Here is a 26,703-nt window from a genome sequence, read left to right on the forward strand (position 1 = left end):
TGGGGACCATGGCCCAACCCTTCCATAATCATATACGGCAGTTTATGCAATGTGGGAAATTTTGTAAAAAGTCGCCTATTGAAATTAAATTTTAATTATGTGATAGATACCCATTATATTCAGCAAATAACACATTTCATTGTTTCCATTCATTTCATTTTACGTTGTCTCCTATAATTTCTTTTATTTCCTCTTGGGTGTGGAACGAAGACCCCCCCCCCCCCGCCTGTACGCCAGTGATTGAATGTAACGCTTAATGTAGGAAGGGTCCCTACAGGGGGCTGTTATAGAGCCATTTGAAGGTTATTGATGAAGAGCCCCTACTGCGTGGGGTCTGGGGCAAAGCCCCGATTAGCTTATTTGCATACTGAATTTAGCAAGCTTATAGCACAATTTTTTTTTCTTGTCCCTTTTCTTTGTTTTCCAATTTAGCTTTTGACTAATTACATTCTACCTTCATTTCCCGTTATTGTTTGCCTCTTTGTCATCTTTTAATTTATTTCCCATCATGCTATTGCATTACATAGGCCTATTTCGGAATGATTTGTTCTTTTTCAAATGTTCTTTCGTTCATTTTCCCGCTTTCCTTCCTTTTCCATTAAAAATATATTTTCTTCTTCGTTTTCTTTTCACTTTTCCCTTTCCCTTTCCCTTTTCCCTTTCCTTTTCCTCCTTTCCTTTCCCCTTTCCTTCCCCTTTCCCTTTCTTTCTCCCTCCCTTTTTTTTTCCCGTTTTTTTTCCCGGTGAAATCTGCCAGGGGGGGCAACTTGCCCCCCCCCCCCTGCCCCCCCCCGCCTGTTACGCCACTGTGCGTATGGACATGATCTTAAAACAAAGAAAAAGTGACTACCCCACTTACATGACTCATGAAACTTAAGGCACGTAGGATTATTTTTACAATTTTTTTCATTCATTATGCACTTGCAGAAGGAAGCAGAACCACGCTAAATAAAGAAACAGGGCGCACATCGGCCACGAAAAGAGTGGTTTTTCAGGACAACTTATCTGATATGAAGAACGGGCACCTATGAAAAGGCAAATGGGCACTCGTTAACACATACAGGTCCTTCTCATGCGAAACGGGCACAGAACACGTTCGTGGGGGCACTTTTCTTATGTAAAAAGGGGCACTGATACATAGGCGGATCTAGGGGGGCCCGAGGGGCCCGGGCCCCCCCCCCCCCTATTGGCGGAGCAAAAAAAAGGGAAAGAAGAGGAAAGAAAGAAAAAAAAGAGGGAAAAGAGAGAAGAAAAGGAAAAGGAAGAAAAGTGAATAAAATAAGATGAGGGGAAGACTTGGAAAATAAAAAGAATATTACATGTCACTATATAAAATTTTCGCTTGCGCTTCGCGCTCACATTGCCTGTTTTCATATATTGTTCAATATTGAGTTTAAATATCAAGTTGGGAAGTCAATATACAAAACATATTTCATCTCGGAAATCGAACTTTCATTATTTTGTGTGATTTTACAAATTGACTTTTAAAAAGTGCTCTGTCAAAATGTCAGTTTTATGGTCCGAATATTAACATTTTCTGCTCGCGCTGTGCGCTCGCATATTTTGATTTATCAGGTACCAATTATTTTCGTGTAATCCATAAAGTTTTCAAAATATCCCTTTTCAGGTCTGATTGTCAAAACGTATCAGCTAGCGCTGCACGCTCGCATTTTGATTGGCGAGTTATGTATGTCTCAATATTGATTATACAACAAACTACTTAAAATCGATCCCTTTTCATGAAAGTGTATACAAAATTTAGACTCGCAATTTGCGCTCGCATTAATGGTTAAAAATATATTAACTGATGCATCCTATTTATAATTACAAAAGCGCTTGAAATGTCCAGTTTTCAGGCCATAATATCATCAGATTTCGCGCCCTCATTAAGCATGCATTAATTATATTAATTTAATAATTGAATTGTCCCTTTTGTTTCATCTCGCGCTTAGCAAGAGGAATAAGAAGACAGTCATCATTTTCATATGATGACATGTCCTAAGGATGTCCCGGTCCTATGTCAAAACTCAAAAGTAATTATAATTAAAAATATCAGCTCTTTATTAAGTGCGATCCATATCGACCTTACAATTTTCCTACAAAGTGCTTGAAATATAGAGTTGAAATTGACTATTTTTTCATATCGGAATATCGAATAGTTTAAGCTCGCGCGTCGCACTCACTTTGATTTTCATGATAAAAGATGTATTTAGAATGCCTACATAGATTCTAGGTCTAAATATGAAACACGCGCGCGCATGTTTATTCAGATACTCAACTTGTCCTCTATTTAAATCATTATCCAGTTTCAGATCACAATATCAAAAATTTTCTGCTCGCATTATTAATGTAGGAAGATCCCCTATTACTCATTCTTTTCATGATTTACAAAACATGAATAGAGTGTCCCGTTTTTAGGTCTATTTTCATTCTTTATGTAGAAATGTCAAGTTTTTTCAGCTCGCGCTTCGCGCTCGAATTATTTGATTGTTGAAATATGTATAGTCTTCATGGCTAAGCGCAAGCAGTCCTTAACAGGTACCTTTTCGATCAGTTCAAAACGTAGGCCCCTATATAAAAAATGTCTGCTTGCGCTTTGCGCTCGCCTTATTAATGTAAGGAAGATCCCCAATTTCTCATTCTTTTCATGATTTACAAAACATGAATAGTTTCTCGTTCAGTAGGTCTAAATCTCGAAATTTTCAACTGTTTAGTTATATACCTATTCTGTTTAAGTCACAAAACATGCTTAGAATTTCCATTCTTTAGGTAAAAATGTCAAAAAAAATCAGCTCGCGCTTCGCGCTCGCATTATTTGATTTTTTAAATATGTAACGTCTTCATGGCTAACTGCATGCAGTTTTTAACAGGTACCTTTTCCATCAGTTCATTTCTGCTCGCGCTTCGCGTTCGTAGTAATTATTTAGTTGCATACACATCTTTTCAGGATAACAAACATTGCCCAGAATGTTCAAATTTTAGGGAAAAAAACACATTGTAGACTTGTGCATCTACTATTGTAGACTTGTGCATCTACCAAGTCGTGTGTATCATCACATAAGATTTCCAAAAAAATTAGCTCGCGCTTCGCGCTCGCATTATATAAATAAGGATTATGATATTATATATTTATGTTGATTTATAAGAATAAAGCTAGGAAGTATTAGGACTATCCCTTTAAAGAAATAAAAAAATCATCTTTGAGCGGTCGATCTGGGAAAATATGGCTGAAAAAAAAATCCGGGCACCCCCCCCCCCCTTGGCGAAGGCTAGATCCACCCCTGCTGATACGAGAAAGGGTACCTAGAAGATGACAAAATGGTACTTGCTATCGGCATAAAACGGGTCCTCAGGTGAAAGGGGCATAGAACACATTCGTGAGGGGGAACTTTTCTTGCGTAATAAGGGCACTTTTTTCAGTGCTTCAAAAAGTGGGGGGCACTGAGCCCCCGGCCTCCCTCGAGGATCGCCGCCCCTGCCTTGAATGCACTTCAAACCCTGTTGCAGCCAGCAACCTCACTATCCGTGTGGATCGATCGAGTCTATGAAATATACAACACACTCCAAAAGAATCATATCACTTTTTTGGATAAAGAATAAGAAGCTTCATTAATTAATGATATGTTTTTACTATAATATTTCGGATTTCTTTTTCAATTTATTTATAAGAGCGCTCAAAAACGGTAAGTTTTGATACATTTTGGGGAGGCCCTCTGGAAAGTAAAAAAAAATGAGGCCAAAAAATAACATTGTGAATGGGATGAGTGCTCCATCTAAAGAGATTAGCACTGCTATTTGTCGTTAATTATACTTTGATAGTCTTTACTTCTTGGTAAGAGTATGTACCGTTGCAAGCACTTATCATTAAATATGAGAGAAAAAAAGTTATCGTCATTATTTGGCAAAATGGAAGGGGGCAAGTTCGTAATTTTTGTACACAAAAAAATTATATTGTTCTTTTTGTTCTCTGGCCTTAAATTTACCTCCATCGGAATATATTGTTAATCATCAACATTTCTTAAATGGGGGATTGTGACAAATTTTAGCCTTTATTGGCATATTTGGCGAATGCATCTGTTTTTATATTTCAATTATATTTTATTGATGATTTCAGTAAACAGATAAATACACACCAACTACATGTAGATATAAGAATACACTCATATTCTTTCTCCCCCCCCCCCCCATAGTAATGTGCACAGCATAGCATATATATAAAAAAAAATAATCATACAGAAAAATATAAAGTATAAGAAAAAAAATCCTATAATATTCAGCAGTGATTCTAAATGATGGTACAACACAATTCCATAGGCGGATCCAGGGGGACCCGAGGGGCCCGCCCCCCCCCCCTATTGACGGAGCAAAAAATGAAGAAAACAAGGGGGAAAGAAAGAAAAAGCAGGGGAAAGAAAGAAAAAGTAGGGGAAAAAGGAGGAAAATAAGAGGAGGGAGACGCGAGTGAATAAAATAAGGTCAGGGGAAGACTTGGAAAATGATAAAAAAATATATTTCATGTCACTATATTAAACTTTAGCTCGCGCTTCGCGCTCGCATAGCCTGTTCGATGAGATACATATCTTGCTCGATAGGCTGATATGTAGCTTAAAATATTAAGTTTTGAAGTCAATATACAAAGCATATTTCAGCTCGGACATAGAGCTTTCATTATTTTGTTTGATTTACAAATTGATTTTTTCAAGTACTCTATAAAATGTCCGTTTTATTGTGTGAATATCATTTGCAGCTTTTGCGCCGTGCACTCGCATTATTTGATTTGCCAAGTATGCCTACATATTGTCTTTGTTTATTCCATAAGATTCTTTATGTATTAATTCTATAACAAACCACATAAAATCCCTCTTTTATGACAGTTTATCAAAAATTTCGTCTCGCGATTTGCGCTATAGCATTATTGTTGAAAATATATCAACTCATTAATCCTATTCATGATTACAAAAGTGCTTAAAATATCCAGTATCAGGCCTCAACGCAAATTTCACTCACTCATTAGGCTTATTTCATTAATAGATATGATAATAAAATTTTCATGAATTCCTAAATTAGTTGTCCCTTTTTCAGAAAGGAATATCGACACGTTTCATATCGCGCTTAGCAAGAGGAATAGGAAGATAGTCATCATTTTCATATGATGACAAAATGTCCTTTGGCCTAGAAGGTCAAGTTCCTAGGTCAAAATAATAATGAAAATCATTTATTAAGTGTTATCCACATCCACTTCACAATTTCCCTACACAGTGTTTTAGATAGTGCTTATATTCACCCTCTACAACATGAATTAAATTCTCTGCAAAATTGGATGAGGCACAATAGATTAAAAATAAATTATACAAAAACAGTTTGTATGTTAATTGGTACTAAACGTATGATTCGAAAGCACGACGAATTAAATCTAAGAATTCACGATATCCGTATCGAGCAGGTTAAATCTATTAAATATCTTGGTAGAACCATTGATTCTGAGTTAAAATGGAATGATCATGTTTTGAACCTTTGTAAAAAGGTCAGTAAGATGATTAGTATTCTTGGTAGACTCAGTTCTTTTTTGAATGAGTCAGCTCTAAACCTTTTATACAAGGCTGTAATTATGCCACACTTTGATTATGCCGACATTATCTGGTCATCAGCAACTTAAACTTGTTTGGGTATGTTACAAAAACTGCAAAACCGTGCAGGTAGGATTATTCGAAAAACTAAATTGTCAGAGCACAGGCCAGTGCATGAAATTAATGATACTCTGGAATGGAATACTCTTCAACAACGTCAAACTTTCCATACTTATTGTTTATTATATAAAATATGTCATGATATGTCTCCTGCCTAATTAAAAGATAAAATTATTTTTAAGACATCGAGGTACCCCGCAAGAAAAGGAAATCAAGTTATAATGCCTAAACCAAAGACTGAAAATTGTAAGCGTACATTCATATATCGTTGTGGTACATTATTCAACAATCTACCTCTTAACATACAAAAATTAAAACAACTTTTCAACCTATAAAAAGAAATCCTAGAAAAAATTAGAACTGTGTAATGATGATTTCATGGGGGGGGGGGGGGTATCTGAGCTTGCTCTGCAAGTTCATGCACCTTAACTTTTATATCTCTTTATATTAATCTGAAGTTGTCATTGAAAGTGTAATGTTAATTTAAGATATTTATTTCCAGGGACCTCGGGGAAGAACAGATGGGCTATATTATTTTTAGCCCATCTGAAACGAGTCATCCTTACGATATGTATAAGTTTTATATGTTGTATTATATTCATTATTGATATTATGATTCTGTTATACTAATTTGATCTTACAATGTATATTTTGTTTATATTTATATATTTTTTTATCGTGAATAAACCAAACCAAACCAAAAACCAAACCATTTTCATACCGGAATATCAAGTTTCGCGCTCGCATTATTGATTTTCATGAAAAAAAAATGAAATGTATTCAGAATGCCCAGATTCTGTCTAACTCTAAAACACGCGCACACATGTTCATTGAGATACGCAGCTTGATCTTTATTCAAAACGTGCTGAAATTATCCAGTTTCAGATCAGAATATTAAAAAAAAAATTTACTCGCGCTTTGCGCTCGCATTATTAATATAGGAAGATACCAAATTACCCTTCCTTTTTCATGATTTACAAAGCATTAACAGAGTGTTCCAATTTTTAGGTCTGAAATCTCATTTTTTTCCGCTTGCGCTTCGCGCTCGCATCAATAGTTTGGTTGTATACCTATCCCGTTAATGATTACAAAAAGTGCTTATAATGTCAATTTTTAGGTCGGAACGTCACAAAAATTTCAGCTCGCTCTTCGCGCTCGCATTATTTAATACTTGAAATATGTATCGTCTTCATGGCTCAAAAATTTTGGGTCATTATGCCACTGGGACAACCAATTCAAAGAAACAAACAAAAATCGACTTTGAGTGGCCGATCGGGTAGAATATGGGTGAAAAAAATTCCGCCGCCCCCCCCCCCCTATTGGCGGGAGCTGGATTCGCCCCTGTGATTCCATTTGCTTAGATGCAGCGACTATTTTATTTTTAGATCTTGTCCTCAGTAATCCCTGTGCAGACAGATTCGAGAAAAAAATGGTGGTTTGATAAAAATCCGTCGGAGAAAAATGGAATTATGAATTTTCAAATTTGATTTTGTGACCTCACATTCGAGCGCCTCCTCCATAATGTCGTGTGATATATAAAAAAATGAAGAGAGATTTTACTTGTGGGGCATATGTCATCAGACATCATTTATGAATTGATAATATGTCAAAATCTATCACAAGCCCTTTATAGGAAGAAAAATATATTTATTCATCATGCTCCAATAAGAAATGGAATTGATAGAATTTGTAGATCATGTTCATTATGGGGGGGGGGGGGGCTGCTCGCACATGACGTCACAAATCCAAAACATTAAAATTTCATAACATTCTTAATGTTTGATGGATTTCATCAAACTTTCACTAATATTTTTCTCGAATTTTCTGCTTTTATCAAAACAAACTTATTGACAGGGCGAACTGCCCCTTTAATTTCTCTTGATCTAATGGAACAAGGGACACAGTCATGTTCTAACTACATTTTAATATTAGTGACTGATAAGTGTCGGCCCCAAAACTATATTCAATTCTTCATATTATATATTTACCAGACAGTTTGCGGACTACACTAAACTTTCTACCAATAGAGGGCCTCGCATAAGTATGGTCAAATGAGATTTTCGAGCATTGATCCAAAAGATATATAATAAAAACCATTTTTAATGTGTGTTGTATGCACTGTCGTATAGATGGGGGCCCTCGCATTAGTGTCAGTGAGATGGGGGGGGGGGGGACACTTATAGGGGCCATGCATGGATCAGGATCAAGAATAAGGAGAAAATGAAATAAAATAAAATAAAAGGCTGTGAAATATATTATTGTGAATATTATGTCAAAATATGCAACAAAATAACATTTTTGTACCAAAAATAAAAAAAACTTGCTCGTTTCGTTCTCTCGCAGCTTTTCAGAAATCTCGCCACAAACGTCTGGTCTTGCCACCTCAAATTTGTTGGCACATTACGCTTCACTGTTTGTGTTGCATGGACTCAATCTTTGGACTCGATACAGACAAAAGTGCAAGTGCTATTCGAAACACATCACGTCTTTCACAAAAAGGGTGTGCTTTTTCGAAACATAACTTCAAATTTCACCTACCTTTTAATACGTAGTAGTCCATGCCACGCTTTGCATTTTGTTCCTTCTCTGTTGTATGGGCATCCTTGTTCACCCACTTGTTATCACAGCACAGAGCAATCTTGAGAAGATTTCCTTGATAGGCTATGAAGGTTTGAAATGAGCCAATATTTTCCTGAAAGAATGTTCCCTCATAGAGCTTCCCCGGAGTGAAAACTCTGCTAACATCACAATTAATGCCTTAATCAAAGTCAGAGCGAAGATAATTCTTTGACTTTGGGTAGGGTAAGGAGCATTATTTTGGAAGTTTCCTTGATGGTTAAAAATGAGCCTACGTCTTTTCAGAAAGTAATGTTCTCGCGTAGGGATCTTCCATGTGGTGGAAACTCCGCAAACATCGTGATTATTTGCCAATTCAAGCTTTACGATTAAGGTCGACCGACTTTTCCTTGTTCACACATGATCACCGGGGACAATGGGGGACATTCAATGTCGGCTCCACATTCGCAGTGATGAATGTCAACTCATTCAATCACAGAGCACAATGGTATGTGAAAATACCTGTTTATTGAAGCGATTCTAATGTATTCTTTTTATTTTGAATACCGAGAGGTTTTGGAAAACAGACATTCAAAAATTCATGGATGTTTCTTTCTCCAGCCTCCAGGGATAGTAACATGGCGTGTCTTTAATCTGTTAGATAATGAATGAACTTTATCATTCGAATCGATGCAGTTTGAATAGTCTTGTTGCTGTGTCTGACAAGTTTCTGACAAGCTTTCAAGAATGTGTCTGAAGGTATGCTTTAATGGAAACAGGTCAATAGGGGTTACTTCACCGGATAACAAACATATTCAAATTTGATGCATATACCTTTCAAACAAAGCTTGTTCTTGCCAACCTGTCAGAAGTTTGTCAGACATAGCAACACGCACTAGCGTACCTACGGGGGGGGGGGCAGACTGCCTCCACTGACGAGTCTTGAAGACCTTTTTTTTTTTTTTTTTTGCTTGTCAAATTTTTTTCTGGTACGAAATCCTTTTTTTGTGGATGAAGACTTTTTTTTTTTTTTTTTTTTTGCTTGTCTAATTTTTTATGATACGGAATCCTTTATTTGTGGTTGAAGGCTTTTTTTTTTGCTTGTCTTAATTTTTTTTATGGTACGAAATCCCTTATTTGTGGTTGAAGAACTTTTTTTTTTTTTGCTTGTCAAATTTTTTGGCGGACGAAGTTCCTACGGGAGTTACCGGCCATAAACATAAACAGAAAGAACGTGAAAAGGCAAGTTTGTTTGATCAATCTAAAGGGGGTCAATTAAATTGGCGGTTGGGTTCACGGCAGTTTAGAGGTTGGTCAATGCGCTTTTAGTGGGTTACAACGTTTCACAGTTTCTGTTCAATAAACCAGTTCATTGTTACTCCATGCATGGGCATGTTTTTTTTAACTGCCTTTCCCTGCTTTCATTTGAATAGACAAATTTCAAAGCAAGATATTATGTAAGCATGCCTGACATAGCAATAGCAAGATGCAGAAATTATATAGACCGGGTCACTGAATAGCAAGCACATCAACTTTGAATGCATTATACCACGGTCACATTTGTTCTACGGCGGCCGTACGGCGAGTCGAAAACAGCCGTTTTATTCATTTTTACTAAAACCACCTACATGTAGCTGGTACAAACAAATGTTAAAACGGCTGTTTTCGACTCGCCGTACGGCCGCCGTAGAGCAAATGTGACCAATGTATTATCAAGTCACTAAGAACTTGGCCAACTATCAAATACCAGTCGCTAGTGGGTGCATTGTTGCTTTCTAGTGGATCTAATGGGAAACACAATTTCAAAAGAATACATAAGCAATCAAAAAGTTGGTGCTTATCTCATTGAATACTTAAAGGGGAATCCAGCCTTGGCCATAAAATGTTGTGTTGGGAAGGAGAAAAATAAATTAAACAGAATGGTGAAAGCTTGAAAGAAATCGGACAAGCAATAAGAAATTTATAGCTGCTTTAAAATTAAGATCACTAATATATGTAGATTTCAAATTGGCAACTGGGTAAGTAAATTATGACAAGGGGCAAGGACAACTTTCCCATAGGCCATGTACTTTATTATCAGGGATTTGTGGTTTTCTCCTAAGTACCCATTCCCCTGTGGCAGTAATCTAAATATAACCCAGGTAGTATATTGTTTAATGTCCTCATGAATGAAAAATATAATTTGAAATAAAACTTTTGGGAAAAATGACATTTTAGCCATAATATATTAGAGTACATGGAAGAGTAGTCCTTGCCTTACATCACTATGACATCCCATATGCGGCCAATTTGAAGTCTCCATGAGCATAGCCATAGTGATTACCAATATTTACAACTTTTAAAAATTCATAACTTTCTTGTTGTTTGTCCAATATTGTTCAAACTTTCACCTATCAATTTGTCTGATTTTTCTTTTTCTTATAAAAACAAGTTTTTATTTGGGTTGGATTCCCCTTTAACTACCATGCCAACCATCAACCTTGATTATAGCAAGCTCTCTAACCCTTAGATTTAATTTTGAAAACCGTTCCAATGCCCCTGTGTGGAATGATATGCTTCCAAGCAACAGCTATCATGACTCTTATGCTTTTTTTCACAAGCATGTGGTGCTGTTTTTTTTTCCATAACATGTCTGGAGTTTGGAAAAAAGATAAAATATAAAGAAGATCAAAAGGATGCTACAAGAAACAGGATGTGGCAAGTCCACCCCAAAAAATAGTTGATTTAAGTAAGAAAAGAAACCTAAATCAACTGCAACAGTTTCATCAAAATTGGATGTGTATTCAGAAACGGTTTTCTGAAATCAATTTTCCTCTCCCAATAGAATAATAACACATTTGCTACCTTGAAACAGCCCACATATGTTAGAAAAAATATTACACTGGGACTCAGGGTGATTTAGCCCCAGAAATACTTACAAGTGCCTTGGAAATTAAAATTGTTTTTTTCGGAAAATCCCCATTCACCACCATGTTAAAGCTTATCAAATGCATCAGATTTAGGCAGTGGGTTGTAAAAAGGAAGCCCCAAAAATGAAAATAAATATTTTTTTGCATTCCAAAGGTACCTTATGCATGCGATACTTAATACTTTAATATTTATTTATACTTAATAATTCCCTTGATGTATATTATTTGTATGATATATAAAAATATAGATGCATTCAATATCAAAAGAAAACAAGTGGAATGCCTCTGGCCGTCTCACCTGCATCACGCGATTCAATATAGCAGCAGTGCTGATTTTGAAAACTACTATAACTCGCACAAGATGTTCAGTGATACTTGGTTACTCTTATTTCCACGTTTTATGAACTAGACCAATACACTTAAAGAGATATGATGGCAATTCAACAAATACCCCCAACGTGGCCAAAGTTCTTTGACCTTACATGACCTTTGACCTTGATCATGTGACCTGAAACTCGCACAGGATGTTCAGTGATACTTGATTACTATTATGTCCAAGTTTTATGAACTAGACCAACACACTTTCAAATTTATGGCTGTAATTCAACAAATACCCCAATTTGGCCAAAGTTCATTGACCCTAAATGACCTTTGACCTTGATCATGTGACCTGAAACTTGCACAGGATGTTCAGTAATACTTGATTACTATTATGTCCAAGTTTCATGAATCAGATCCATAAACTTTCAAAGTTATGATGGTAATTCAACAGATACCCCCAATTCGGCCAAAGTTCATTGACCCTAAATGACCTTTGACCTTGATCATGTGACCTGAAACTTGCACAGGATGTTCAGTAATACTTGATTACTATTATGTCCAAGTTTCATGAATCAGATCCATAAACTTTCAAAGTTATGATGGTAATTCAACAGATACCCCCAATTCGGCCAAAGTTCATTGACCCTAAATGACCTTTGACCTTGGTCATGTGACGTGAAACTCATGCAGGATGTTCAGTGATACTTGATTAACCTTATGTATAAGTTTCATGAACTAGGTCCATATATTTTCTAAGTTATGATGACATTTCAAAAACTTAACCTTAGGTTAAGATTTTGATGTTGATTCCCCCAACATGGTCTAAGTTCATTGACCCTAAATGACCTTTGACCTTGGTCATGTGACATGAAACTCAGGCAGGATGTTCAGTAATACTTGATTAACCTTATGGCCAAGTTTCATGAACTAGGTCCATATACTTTCTAAGTTATGCTGTCATTTCAAAAACTTAACCTCAGGTTAAGATTTGGTGTTGACGCCGCCGCCGCCGTCGCCGTCGGAAAAGTGGCGCCTATAGTCTCACTCTGCTATGCAGGTGAGACAAAAACAGGGGAACACCATATAGAATTAAACAGACACATCCAATTTCATATTCATAAATACCACACATGATTTATTACCTATGTAATATCAAAGAATATAATTTCTATAAGGTCTCTTATATACAGATGTTCCAATGATATAAGCAGCTAAAAACTGTAGGGTGAAAATCAACCCAGTTCATATCATGCAGAAAAATACAGTAACAGCAGCATTAAAATATAAACCAGGGATTTGAAATAAAGCAAATATCCCTCAAAAAACAATCCATGACGAGTGTCTATCGACCAGTAGATATGATGGTCTCCAAATTGGCAAAATATCGATGATGTACTGGTAGGACCATGTGAATCGTCCTGTGACACAACAATCGGTTTCTTTCTGAAACATTAACTGTACAGACCACCAGAAAAATGACTCAAAGTTCATTATCTTCTCATTTAACATGTTACATTTCATACTATAATAATAATGATGATTTAATGTACCACATTTATACATCTTGAAATTGTTACGAATGATGTGTCATTAGTTAGAATCAGTTTTATAGCCACGGTAGTTGGCACTGGTCGGGCCCAAAAACTCAGGATATTTCCGACCACCACGCATGAAAAACCATGCTTGTCATCTCAAATAATTTGAAAAGTCTTATAGCACAACTCCTTGCAAAGAAGAAATAAACTCACAATTAATTTTTGTGTATTAGTTTTATCTTGTTTTATTCTTAAATTTATAAATATTTGTGTCTGTTTGAAAATTCACTGATGATATCGAAAGCATGATGTTCTTTCACATTTGACTTTATATCTTTGAAGAACTGGAATATCGAAATGTGAAGTTTACCTTATAATATTACAAAATGTCATGTATTTGATTCTGGTTCATTTAAATTGTGCAGATGATAAACTTTGCACTAAAAAATATGTTTGTTGAGTAACAACCGTAATCAACATCTAATCAACATATACATGTAAATGCCCCAACAAATTATTCCTTTATGATTAACATAAGAAAATGACTTCCTGCTAATATCATATCAAGTATTAAGATTAAATACTTTGAGCAAATTCGTACAAGAAATCAAATAAATATTTTGAATGCATAGTAAATTTACAATAAAAGTGATAAAACCATCCTCGCAATTAATTGTAACACATTTTCCAGAAAAAAAAATCATCCTATAGATGAATTAATACTGGTGTCTGAATTATTGAATGGAAAATCCACTGGCGAACAGATTGCGGGGAAGTGGGGGGCTTGGGATCATGCCCCCCCAACAATTTATCGATTCAGAAAAGAAAGGAGGGAAAAAAAGAAAGGAATATGAATAAATGGCATATGGTGAAATATGATATCTTTCTATGGATATTATGTCCTAAATTTTTTTTGTCTTTAAATAGGTCACAATTTTTGCTTGTTAACGAGCAAACTTTGAGAAAATTTGTGGAATACACTATGTCTGGCCCCCTCAAAATGTTTGGCTGACTACTGGGACAATGCCATTGTTTTCTTTCTAAAAAACACCATCTACATTGTAGATTGCCAAAAGCAGTATTGATACTCTGCTAATCCGGTACAAAATACATGATATGACAATAGGTTGCATTCATATTAGCAAGCCTGGGTCTTTTAAAGTCCAGAATTGACATGAATTTTAGTCCTCACTTCAATGGAATGCGAGGTTTTGATCACAAATTATTTTCTCATCTTTGTTTTTGCTTATAAGTAGGACCTATGGCTGTATCTGTTTTTTATCAATGTGTACTTCAATTCCTGATCACAACAAATTTTCTAACAGTGATTGTTTAAAATATTGGAGGATAAAGTTGGGCATTGGAGATGGTCAACAGCTAAAAAAAAATTGTACGCAATTATTCTCTTTTTAACTTATAATCAATATCCAAAATATTCCTCAAAGTTATCAATAATAAATGCAATTTGTTTTTATTTCTCATATTATCTTTCATTATCTTTTTTTCATGGCAGAACTCATTTTTGGGACATATTCGAATTTACTACAGATTATAAAAAATTTACATTCAGTGAGTGAGTTGACAACTGGCACTAGATTAAAGAATGCCATGAAGATACACATACCACCAATTGTATAATATGGAGAAAGCTTTATATATAATTGTAATTTGAGCACAAAGAAGATGATTGGATAAAATTACATATAAAAGTGGTCCCTATTTTTTTATAGCCAAGTATGTAATTTGTACATTTCAAAAATATGCTCGTAGAACAAATACATGTATGATTCAAGGAAATTCTACCTTCTTTTTTGCTCTTGCTGTATTGCAATGAATGCCTTCTTCTCTGAAATTAAATGATTAATGCCTAAAGATTTTGATCACACACAACATGACAGCATTAGTACAAAGTGATATTAAATCACTGTTCATTAAAACATGAACTTTATCATGTACTACATACTTCCTGATAATACATACATGTACTCATTGAAGAATATAATCACATAAATAAAAGCAATAAGATATTTGTTAATAAATGTACATAATAACGACAAGACCTGATGTTGTCATTTACTCATACAGGAAGCAAAAAAGTTCATGGAATATAAAAATATTGAATTAAAATTCTGCCATTCACCTCAGATCAGTCTTTCATTGGCACTAACATAGCACGAACTACGGTACATAAACAAAACTTATGAATAACTTTGAAATTCATTTAATTGTGTTCTTCTTTCTCATACTTCCAGAATAATTACGCATCCATTAACCAAATATCCAGCATATGTCCATTTCATGGACTTCTTTCAAAAATAAAACACAGGCATCCATTTATAAAACTTGTGTGGCAATATGTGTAGTATTCCATACTTTTTTAATAGAGGGAGGGCCGCACAGAGAAAGCAGGGAGAGAAAGAGAGTGAGTGAGAGATCCAAAGAGAAATTTAGAGAAAGCCACAGAGGCCCGTATCCTGAAGTGGGGTTTAACTTAGACCGTGGTCTAACTCTGTGCTAAAATTATGGGAAGCCAAGCATTTCAAAATTTTGTTTAGTGATTGCTTCTCATGTTTACTGTGCTCTTTACTAATTCTACTAATGGTGAAGACAACTGTCATACTTATCTTTCCCAGGCAGTTAATAATGTTTTGGGAGTCAAATGAGCTGATACATTGAACCTCTACTGTTAGAGATTTATATAACAACTGGCTTTCCATAGTTAAACCACAACTTAAAACCAGAGTTTAAATTAAACCGGGCTTCAGAATAGGGGCCACAGTGTGTGAGAGAGAGAGAGTGAGAGAAAGAGAAAAGGGCAAAAGCTCCTTATATTTAAATGGTCTAACTACAGGTATATACAGGATAACTAACACATCCACCCAAGTTAAGGCTTTCGTCAAGTGGGGGTATTATGAAGGAAGCCGGACCGCGATACATTCGTCTGGGGGCCGTACATCTTCTCCGCTCTCATCTCAAATGCCTTCACCATCTTCTTCACGACTTCGTCAAAGAATATGTGCGATAGATGCGAGTGGAGCACCGATCGGAACTCGAACGAGACCTGCCGTGTGAAACAAAGTGAAGTTTATCACATACTACATACTTCCTGATAATACCTAATCAAATAAATATTTTGAATGCATAGTAAATTTACAATAAAACTGATAAAACCATGGAGCTATTAAACATAGCTCTATGATAAAACCACCCTCGCAATGATTGGTACACATTTTTCACAATCAGAAAAAAAATCATCCTATCGATGAATTAATACTGGTGTCTGAATTATTGCATGGAAAAGCCACTGGCGAGCAGATTGCGGGGAAGTGGGGGGGGGGGGCTTGGGATCATGCCCCCCAACAGTTTATTGATTCAGAAAAGAAAGGAGGGGAAAAAAGAAAGAAAAGGAATATGAATAAATGGTATATGGTGAAATATGACATCTTTCTATGGATATAATGTCCTAATATTTGTTTTTTGTCTTTAAATAGGTCACTAATTCCTTATTAACAAATTAGTCATATTTGTCTTATAATAATAATCAAAGACTCCATTTTTTCTGACTGGCATGGAAAAGAAGCCTGAACAGGGCCAGAAAAGAAGCCCAAACATTGTACAATTCTCTGTGTAATGTTAAATATAAGGCTTCAAAAGGCCTGAAATTGGACTTTGTCGGGTTTAAAAAAAAAATTGTTATAATAACGAATTTGTAATAACAATTTAAAGCTAATGAAATCATCTGATTTGATTGGCTGATAGTCAAGTTGTTATAAAAATTGTGCATTTGTCATTATAACGAGTCTCTATGAAATGGAGTCACTGTAACAAAGCAATTAACCAAGTAAGCAGAGTGACCAGGGAAACAATTATTTTACTACCTTGGCTTTAGCCCGGCTGCCTTCCCAGCAAACAAATATTTCAAGGAATAATGGCGGAATGATATTAAATGTAACACCATGGCAGGAATTAAAATCAACAACCTCCTGATTTATAGGCAAAAGTCATAACCACAAGACTATAGCCATCTATGATATCACCTGTGTAAGTGAATATCAAATGAGTCTGATTAAACTGATTAAACCAACAAGAGGACGTTTAATGCTGTATACTTTAAATTGTGATGAGCTTTGAATCATGTCCGTTACGTGGAAATGCCCTTTATGTTTTCCATCTTACTTGAGGAATACATACCGAGAAGTCTACTGTACAGGTATCTGGCTTTCCTTTTTGCCCTGGACCAAATCTCCAGGTTGTTATTAGATGATTGAATAATCTTCCATCGGTGCATACAGCCTGGATTGAAAAGATATAAAACAATATATATCTCAGTGGACAAATGCATGTAACCAAAACATATGATTTTTATATTAGAACTTAATTTGATGAAATTGAAAAGAATAAAGGTATTAAAGATGGGACAATTCTAAAAGTACAGTAGCAAACTAGCAATGGTCTAATACGGGTAATAACGGATGGGGGAGGGGGGGGGGGCTTGTGTAGGTGAACTAGGATTACACAATGTGGGATGAGATCATATGGCAAGAAGGTACAGTCGGTGTAGACCAAGTGAAAATTAAGCACCACTCTTTAAATTCTGTCAAACTTCTAGCAGAATCATCATTATGTGCGAAGGAGTAGGTTACGGGAAAAGAGGTACAGTGTCAACCAGCAACATGGTAAGCTGCCTCTCCCTACTAAAGAACAGCTACTGCCAGGTTACAATCCAGATAGAAAACATGAAAGTCTCTCAAACGACTTTGCACAGAAATGGGAAGATGCAAATCTAACATGAAAAGTGGGGATACATGGATGATGATAACATCAATTGTGATTGCGACAAATCGTGTCACACCTTCCCTAATGTCACAACCTCAATGAGCAAAGTAGCCAAACAGACCGGTTGCAAATAGTAGGGCTATACAATGTGCCAAGTTCTGGCTAAATATCTGACATTTAAATACATGTACTTGTAGATGATGGACATGAAAATAAGACAACCATAAACACCTACCCTGACTAGATGAGGTTTGGCTACGGTGACGGTGGACATGTATCTCTCTATCAGCGGTGGGAATCCTATCTCTAACTGAGCCTTGAAGTGGCCCGCCTTCCTGGCTACGATCGTTGACTTGGTACACCACGGCACAAACTCCTTGTAGTCTTCCACGTTTGCTACGACCTCGTACATATCTGTCATGGAATATCTGTTTTGTGGGAGAGAGATGAAAAGCAGGGCTTAAATTAATTCAAAACTGTTAGAAGTCATGGCCTTGGATACCATGTTGAGTGGTCCCGATGCCACCCTTCTCAGCCTTATTGGAATAATCTAAACAAAATGATTTTGCTCGGCAAAAGAGAGGAATATTCTTTTTTTTATGCTTCCTTTGGGCTTGAAATCCTTTCTTTATATATTACTTTTAGCATTGAAGGAAGTAAACCCATTTTTCAATTTATAGCATGTCTTGTAAAACTTTAAAATTCTTTCCACTTTACTTCATAATTCAGCCCCTCCCCAACCCCTCTACCTCCACAACTGAACTTCATAAATCATCCACTGCATCTTTTTTAAAAGCCCCTTTCATGTATCTACATTATGATGCACTGATATAATCTGTGGGTTTCAAGGACATATGAGACATTGTAGGAGTGTGGCTTTTATTGCCCCATTACATAAATTTTGAGATCATAGGAATTTTACTATCCAATGGTAACTTTTCTGAAATCTTTTCTTAAAACTTTTATGTAACAGCTAGGGTCTTTGACAGTAATGCTTCATCTTACGGTTCTTACCCTATAATTTTCCTCTCTGAGTACTCCTTCTTTTTACCAAAGTTGAGTGGAGACTGAATAGAGATGAATGTCCTAGTTGGCACTTCCAGAGATGGTGCATGATTAGGAAGATGAGATAATTTTATGTCCAACATGGGTCTCGCAGCACAGGAACAACAGCATATATGCCTGTAAATTCAAATAAAAAGAAGAAAAATATACAATGTATAGCTGGACCGACTATTTTTCAACAGCCTTAAAAGCATTACATAAGAAAAATTATCACTTTGTTACACATGTAATTATTTTCATCTCACATGTGAGATGAAAATGAGGTACAAGTACATTAGGTATTAATCAACTATGAATTCTCTTAGTCGTTATCATTCATTATTGGCTCTTGGTTGCCCTTTGCCTAGGGCATATATAGACAAATAAATACCAATGTTTCATTGCAAGAGCATTGATTAGGATCCCTTTAAAATCTGGTGGCAAAATGAAGAGATGTACGGAAAAGACGACAAGATTTTAATGTGATCGACTTTTATTACTGGTATACCAATTTTTTCTGGGTACTGATCTTCAGTATTTACATTACATCTACCACAATTAACACAAATCTTTGAACAAAATGTGTTTTACTTTTAGTCTTCCAATGATTGTAAATTGAAGTTACACAGCAGACACAGACATTGTAATATTCATATTAATTACAAATGGGGCCCTCACCTAAAACTGAACTAAAGATCAGACATGAATTTCTATTATTCCTCAAAAAGTTTTCGTTGATATTGTTCCTTATTCTCATCGAGTAATTGTGCCCCAAAATCTCAACAAAATGTGAGCAAAATATGGCTCCACTCACCAAATACAGATACCGAAGTTTTAGCTCTATCTGTACAGGGACTTAATGGCCATGTGTTTATGCATTAAGTCCGGATAAAACAGGGAAGTGAAGTTGCGCAACAGCCGAAGTACATGTAAGTCACTGTTTTTTCCCCTTTTAAGTTTATTTTTCCCCGTTTTGGTGCATTTCAGGCCCAAACGGAATATTAATAAACTTTATATTGGTACAGTTCTTTTATATATTTTTTTGAAATAAAGACAAAAATCGATGAGCACCTTCGGGGGGATTTTGCATTGTTAACCCCCTAATGGTGGCTGCACGATAGCGAGCCGTCTGTGTATAGTGAGACCACCACATATCGACCACCTCTTTTGAAACCGACCACCTTGCGTGCATTAAAATTATTGCTACAAACGATACGCGCGGGAGAGTAGGCGCATTGTCCATAGGAACGGTAAGAATCGATTTTACGAGAGAAAAAGAAGGGGAAAAAGGTGACAATTTAGTAGGCCTAGAATTTATCAAAATTGTTTTGACTAGACCCGAACCCCGCCGAAAAACAGGAAATAGGAAAAATAGAAAAAAATAGGAAACTGCTTTAGAAAACTATACGTCGTCAATCGTCGAATCATGTGCCGGAGCTCGCAGTGGGAGTAGTGAGACGATCATTTAGCATGTTGACATCTTCTTCTTCTTCTTCTTCTCTATAAGTACAGGCCACCGTCTGGCGTATTGTCGTACTGCTGTGCAGGTGCAATGTATGTACAGTGTCTCAAATGAGGGGTCTAAAATAAACTCAAAGAGTGTGCAGCTAAAAAGACATCCGTAGAAAGTTAACGGAGCTGGATTTTCTGTACCTCCCTTTTGAAACTTGGAAGAGAGGTACATGAGACGACGACCTGTGGAAGAGCATTCCATAGCCTGGTTGCGTCAGGAAAGTAGCTTTTTTGCAGTGTCTGTGTCTTGGCAAATGGTACTTGTAATTTCTGGTTATGACCTCTTTGTGAGGAATGGAGAGATGGGATCAGAGTCGCCTCGGGGACGGATATTAACGAGTTCTTAATGCAGAACATCATCGCAACCTTTGCCTGGGCTCTCCTTTCTTGCAGGGATGGCCATTGCAGTTGTTGGAGCATGGAGGTGACGCTGCTTGTTCTGCGGTGGTCATTGCAAACAAAGCGAGCATACCTTCTCTGTATCATTTCAAGCCTCATGATGTTAGCTTGAGTGAAAGGATTTCAGATGATGCTTCCATATTCCATGACTGGTCTAAGTAGAGTGAGGTAGCAGAGCACCTTGACTTTGCGAGGACATGATCTAATGTTCCTTTGAAGAAAAGCCCTCGTGGAATTAGCCTTTTTTGCTACCTGACTGATGTGGTGATTCCAGCTGAGCTTTTGATGGAGGTAGATTCCAAGATATTTTGCTGTGTCTCCTTTGTCCAAGGTGTAACCATGAAGGATGTATGGCAATATGATAGGCTTCCGTTTGTTGGTTACATGGAGGACTTGGCATTTCTTGGGGTTGAACTCCATCAGCCAGTCAGCCTCCCATTGCTCCAAGGACTTGATGTCTTCCTGCAGTTGAGCACCGTCTTCCTCTGACCTTATCTTGCGATAGATTAGGCAGTCATCTGCGAAAAGCCTAACAGAAGTGTCATTAGACAGGTACTCTGGTAGGTCGTTGATAAATATCAGAAACAACATCGGACCGACGACACTACCCTGCGGAACTCCCGATGACACTTGGGTCTTGGTGGAGATGGTTCCTTCAAGGAGTACTTGTTGCGTGCGACTGTCAAGAAAGTCGGCTATCCATTCATGGGTAGAGTTCCGTATACTATAAAAATTGAGCTTATGAAGAAGTCTCCCATGTGGCACATTGTCAAAGGCCTTGGCAAGATCTAGCAGGATGACATCGATCTGTTCTCTGTTGTCTATACCCTTCACAAGGTCTTGGACCGCAAGAGCAAGTTGTGAGACACAGGATCGTTTTTTACGGAAACCATGCTGAGCATCAGAGTATATCATGGTCTTCAAGATGGTCCATGATATTGCTGTGGACAATGTGTTCCAGAACTTTGCATGTCATTGATGTTAAAGAGATCGGTCTATAGTTCTCTGGCTTACATCGTTCACCCTTTTTGAAGACAGGGGCAATGTTTGCAGTCTTCCAGTCAGCTGGAACAACTCCTTGGTCAAGGGAAGCTTGAAATAGGACTGTCAGAACAGGTGCGAGTTCGCGGTCCAGGTTTTTCAATAGCCGTAAAACAGTTCATCGGGCCCAGTGGCTTTATGGATTTGTAGACCAGACAAAATTTTCAGCACACCATCGGATTGTATGGTGATGGGTTCCATACAGGGATAGGGAGAACTTCCCATGTCCTTCATGTTAGTCATGTCTTCATTTCTAGTAAAGACAGATGAGAACTGTCTATTCAGGATGTTACATTTTGAAGCAATATCCGAGTATGTAAACCCATCGCTTGACTTCAGCGAAGCTACCCCAGATGAGTCACATCTTTTGCTGTTAATGTAACTCCAGAATCGTTTAGGATTGGTGGTTGAATCTGGGCTGACAATATCTTCAACATATTTGAAGTAAGCGGCTTTACATGCTTTCTTTGTCTGTTTCTTTACAGCCAAGTACTTGTTATAATCCCCAGGGTTGTTGCTTGCCTTAGCTCTGTCAAAGCATCACTTCTTCCTACGGGTCAACTGCTTCAATGAACGAGTGATCCAGGGTTGATTGTATCTTGTTGATGTCATCTTAGATGGTACATGCTTTTCCATGAGACGTAAGAGGGTAGATTTGATGTTGTCCCACATTACTTGCACAGGACTCGTCCTATCAAATTGCTCTGTAAAGGAATGTTGAAAGGCAAGACAGTCTTCTCGGAGGGCCTCCATGTCTATACCCTTCACAAGGTCTTGGACCGCAAGAGCAAGTTGTGAGACACAGGATCGTTTTTTAAGGAAACCATGCTGAGCATCAGAGTATATCATGGTCTTCAAGATGGTCCATGATATTGCTGTGGACAATGTGTTCCAGAACTTTGCATGTCATTGATGTTAAAGAGATCGGTCTATAGTTCTCTGGCTTACATCGTTCACCCTTTTTGAAGACAGGGGCAATGTTTGCAGTCTTCCAGTCAGCTGGAACAACTCCTTGGTCAAGGGAAGCTTGAAATAGGACTGTCAGAACAGGTGCGAGTTCGCGGTCCAGGTTTTTCAATAGCTGTAAAACAGTTCATCGGGCCCAGTGGCTTTATGGATTTGTAGACCAGACAAAATTTTCAGCACACCATCGGATTGTATGGTGATGGGTTCCATACAGGGATAGGGAGAACTTCCCATGTCCTTCATGTTAGTCATGTCTTCATTTCTAGTAAAGACAGATGAGAACTGTCTATTCAGGATGTTACATTTTGAAGCAATATCCGAGTATGTAAACCCATCGCTTGACTTCAGCGAAGCTACCCCAGATGAGTCACATCTTTTGCTGTTAATGTAACTCCAGAATCGTTTAGGATTGGTGGTTGAATCTGGGCTGACAATATCTTCAACATATTTGAAGTAAGCGGCTTTACATGCTTTCTTTGTCTGTTTCTTTACAGCCAAGTACTTGTTATAATCCCCAGGGTTGTTGCTTGCCTTAGCTCTGTCAAAGCATCACTTCTTCCTACGGGTCAACTGCTTCAATGAACGAGTGATCCAGGGTTGATTGTATCTTGTTGATGTCATCTTAGATGGTACATGCTTTTCCATGAGACGTAAGAGGGTAGATTTGATGTTGTCCCACATTACTTGCACAGGACTCGTCCTATCAAATTGCTCTGTAAAGGAATGTTGAAAGGCAAGACAGTCTTCTCGGAGGGCCTCCATGTCAGCATGCTTCCAAAGGAATACTTTCCTCTTCACCGGTCTTTTCCTGCGCGCTACAACAGAGGATTCCACTAGCACAATATCATGGTCACCTATTCCTGGAAGGGCAATACACCTGCTAAGAAGAGTGGGCCTATTTGACAGGAAAATGTCAAGACAGCTGTTCAACCTGGTAGGAAAGGATACCATCTGTTGTAGATCACAATTATGGATCATCGTCAAGAACCTTTGCTTGATTGGTATAGGATACTGGTTACCTGATGACGACTCTGTATCCCAGTCGATGTCTGGTAGATTCAGGTCCCCACCCATCCAGATGACAGAACTTTGGTGCTGATTGTGGATTTCTTCTATAGATTGACAGAGATTCTCCATATAGTTGACAGAACTAGAAGGAGGTCTATACAAAGCACCTATAATAAGGAAGTTATTCCTTGGAAGGCTTACTTTGATGAAGATTGCTTCAACATCAAGATTAGGATCATCTGGTAGTTGTTCAAAGATGATGTCCTTTTTAAGTGCTATGAGAACACCACCATATCCGTCTAAAGCTTAAACGATCCTTCCGTATCACTTCATACTCTGGAGGGAACAATTCAGCACTATGGATGTTGCTGTTTAGCCAAGTCTCAGTGCCCAGGATAATATCCGGAACAGAAGAATCTATTAGATTTCCAATCTCTTCCTTTTTGTTTCGTGCACTCTGAAAGTTGACAGTTAAAATCTTCAACTTTCTTTCCGTGACTGGGTGCCTTCTTCTATTAGACTGGCGGGATGGAGAAGAAGATGCTATCGGCGGTCCAGGACTAGATGGCGCTGTTGCATTATCATCAGAGTAGGACGATGACAGTGTGGAGAAGGTATTGCTGGTGTCAACGATGAAAGAGTTGAACAAACTGCTAGAAAACTGGGGCATTCCACAAGAAATGCATTGCCAAGATACACTTGAATTAGCGAGAGCTTCATAAACTGGTGTTGACATGTGCATGCATTCTACATGGTACCACTGGTTACAGTCATCGCATGCAATGCCTCGCTGTTGCCATTTTACCGGGTAGGTGCAAATCTGACAAGGATACTTGCTGGCAGGACCTGGGTTGAGTTCAATGTCTGATGCATTTGTTAAGAGCAGCAGGGTTAGATAAGCGGCTACGAGAGTCTTACATCGACATGTAGAACTAAGCATGTGAATGTTGCCCTTCCTTTGCACTCGAAGATGATGGAGAGAGTTTGTTAAAACCTCAAGATCAGTAGGCAGATTATTGGTAAATCCTATTTGGGCATGCCCTAAAGAAAGCTTGCTGGATGGTGACCTACGGCTATGGGTATATTTCAGCCTTGCAGATAGCAATGTCCTTGTAGATCTAGAGACACAATTCTCAGAGTATATCATATTTAAGATTGTCATAAGCAGAGTAAGGCAAATAATCTTGACAGCTACAGATCTAGCCATATTTGTTTTGTTTTTGTGGCCAAGCTTATCATCAGGAACCACATACAATGCATAAGTCAATCACAGACTTCAGCCTCAGGGCTACAGTGAGTCTACAATGATCTAGTAAATGATAATCAGATACACACCATTCACAACTTAATCCAGCAATGAGATAAAAAATGGTCTCAAAATTCATAGAACTGATTTGGAAGAATCAAAATATTTCGCCACCGCAACAAGAATCGGCCGTAAACTTAGTGTATCGCGGGTGGTCGGTTTCAAAAGAAGGGTGCAAATGAGCAAATGTAAAATCGTTGTATACGTTGTTCGCCGATATTTACGCGAATTGAATCGGAATCACCTATTCGAAACATGGGAATCTGATCTGCTCAATTTTCTGCACAAATGAGACAAGAACTAGGCAAAACTAATAAATATTTTCGCAGATACGATGCTAAGAAAATTAGGTGGTCAATTAGGGGTAGTTCCAACCATACTTACGTGGAGAAATTAAAAAAAAAATTAAAATGTTAAAAAACTCCTCGAAACAGACGGCTGCCAGCTGTCTACCTAAAACTTAACTTCTTAAGACAGCTTGCAGCCGTCTGTTTCGAGGAGTTTTTTAACATCTTTAATTTTTTTTTTATTTCTCCTCATATTTGGTGAGTGGAGCCAACGGAGTTCAGCGGAACAGCCAACATTAACAGTGCAGAGACCGAAGCTTTTGGTCTACCTCAACTTGTTCACGTTCTCAACTTGAGACTTGACAATTGTCAAGCATGTAAACTAAACTCTAGTCTAACTTACTAAGTTACAATCTAAACTCTTGTCTAACCTTGTTTGAAGTAGCTTAGCCTCTGTCATCCATAATCGGAGTGAAGTCTTCTGCGACTGTGATAATAATCTGGAAACAGTTCTTAATGCCATTTTATGAAATAATAAGCTGAGTAACACAACGCCAACGTCACGAACAAGTTCCGAAACGAAACGCGAAATGAAGTCTTTGTTTTCACCTTTTTTCAAAGTATCTTGAGAGTAATGTTACATTTCCTTGGTGGATTTCAGATTCAATTGGCATAAATCAAACACATCATTCTATTTCTCTGACGTAAGTTTCTTGCATCTCAAGTCAAATCGAAGCAACAAGGAAGCCATACACCCGGCCCGGCGGTGCAGTTCGGCTTTCACTTTTTTCAGACAAATATACCGGTACGTACGGTACGGTTGCTGGAGGTTTCGGGGGAACTTGCCCGTTGAATAATCTCAGCTGCCGCTGAGCTGCTAGCTGGGCTTGTAATCGACCGGCAAAAAAGCTGCCGATCAAATTACTTGATAAAACTGGTTAATGATTTCTACGCATTTTAGAAATCTTTGACATATAAAGAAATGGCAAAATTCGAATATATTTATAAAAGTCGAAAATATATGTTTTTATTGTTAGATATCAAATAGACTACTAATTTGACTTACATATTTGTTTATTTTTCAGCATCAAATTGGTAATGATGTAAGTGCACGAAAACTAGGTCACATAAGAAAGGTCATTGAATTGACGAGCGAAGGTCGCATTACGTCATCGGATGACTGTTTTCATTGTAGAAAGTTGTACGTCACGTCCTATCGTCACGTCGCGTCGCGTCCTTGCCTACTCGCTCCTTTTTCGTAAGGGGGGGGGGGGGGGACAAATTGATCGTTCCACTGACAATGATTTATCTACCTGTAAGTCTCTACACTGGATATTATCAAGGATATGATTCCCG

General features: G+C 37.5%; 1 protein-coding gene across 1 annotated transcript; it reads right to left on the reverse strand.

Moving 5' to 3' along the window:
- Positions 1–12,580: 12,580 nt before the first annotated feature.
- LOC129275020 (coenzyme Q-binding protein COQ10 homolog B, mitochondrial-like) lies at positions 12,581–26,510 on the reverse strand. Its single transcript, XM_054911790.2, has 5 exons — positions 25,779–26,510; positions 18,799–18,966; positions 18,020–18,212; positions 17,200–17,301; positions 12,581–16,069 (listed from the first exon to the last, which is right to left on the reverse strand). Exons 1-5 carry the CDS (start codon positions 25,868–25,870, stop codon positions 15,905–15,907), a joined length of 720 nt encoding a protein of 239 aa, XP_054767765.2. The 5' UTR covers positions 25,871–26,510; the 3' UTR covers positions 12,581–15,904.
- Between the last annotated feature and the right edge of the window lie 193 nt (positions 26,511–26,703).

Source organism: Lytechinus pictus, chromosome 13 (genome assembly GCF_037042905.1).
Source record: "Lytechinus pictus isolate F3 Inbred chromosome 13, Lp3.0, whole genome shotgun sequence".
Taxonomy (NCBI): domain Eukaryota; kingdom Metazoa; phylum Echinodermata; class Echinoidea; order Temnopleuroida; family Toxopneustidae; genus Lytechinus; species Lytechinus pictus.

Bases quoted from the DNA above. Each gene is read 5' to 3' on its own strand.
- LOC129275020 (XM_054911790.2), bottom strand. From the start codon at position 25,870: ATGGCATTAAGAACTGTTTCCAGATTATTATCACAGTCGCAGAAGACT. The intron at 18,213-18,798 runs GTAAGAACCGTA...CCCACAAAACAG, and splicing joins TCAGAGAGGAAAATTATAGG to ATATTCCATGACAGATATGT. The intron at 17,302-18,019 runs GTAGGTGTTTAT...TTTTCAATCCAG, and splicing joins CCAAACCTCATCTAGTCAGG to GCTGTATGCACCGATGGAAG.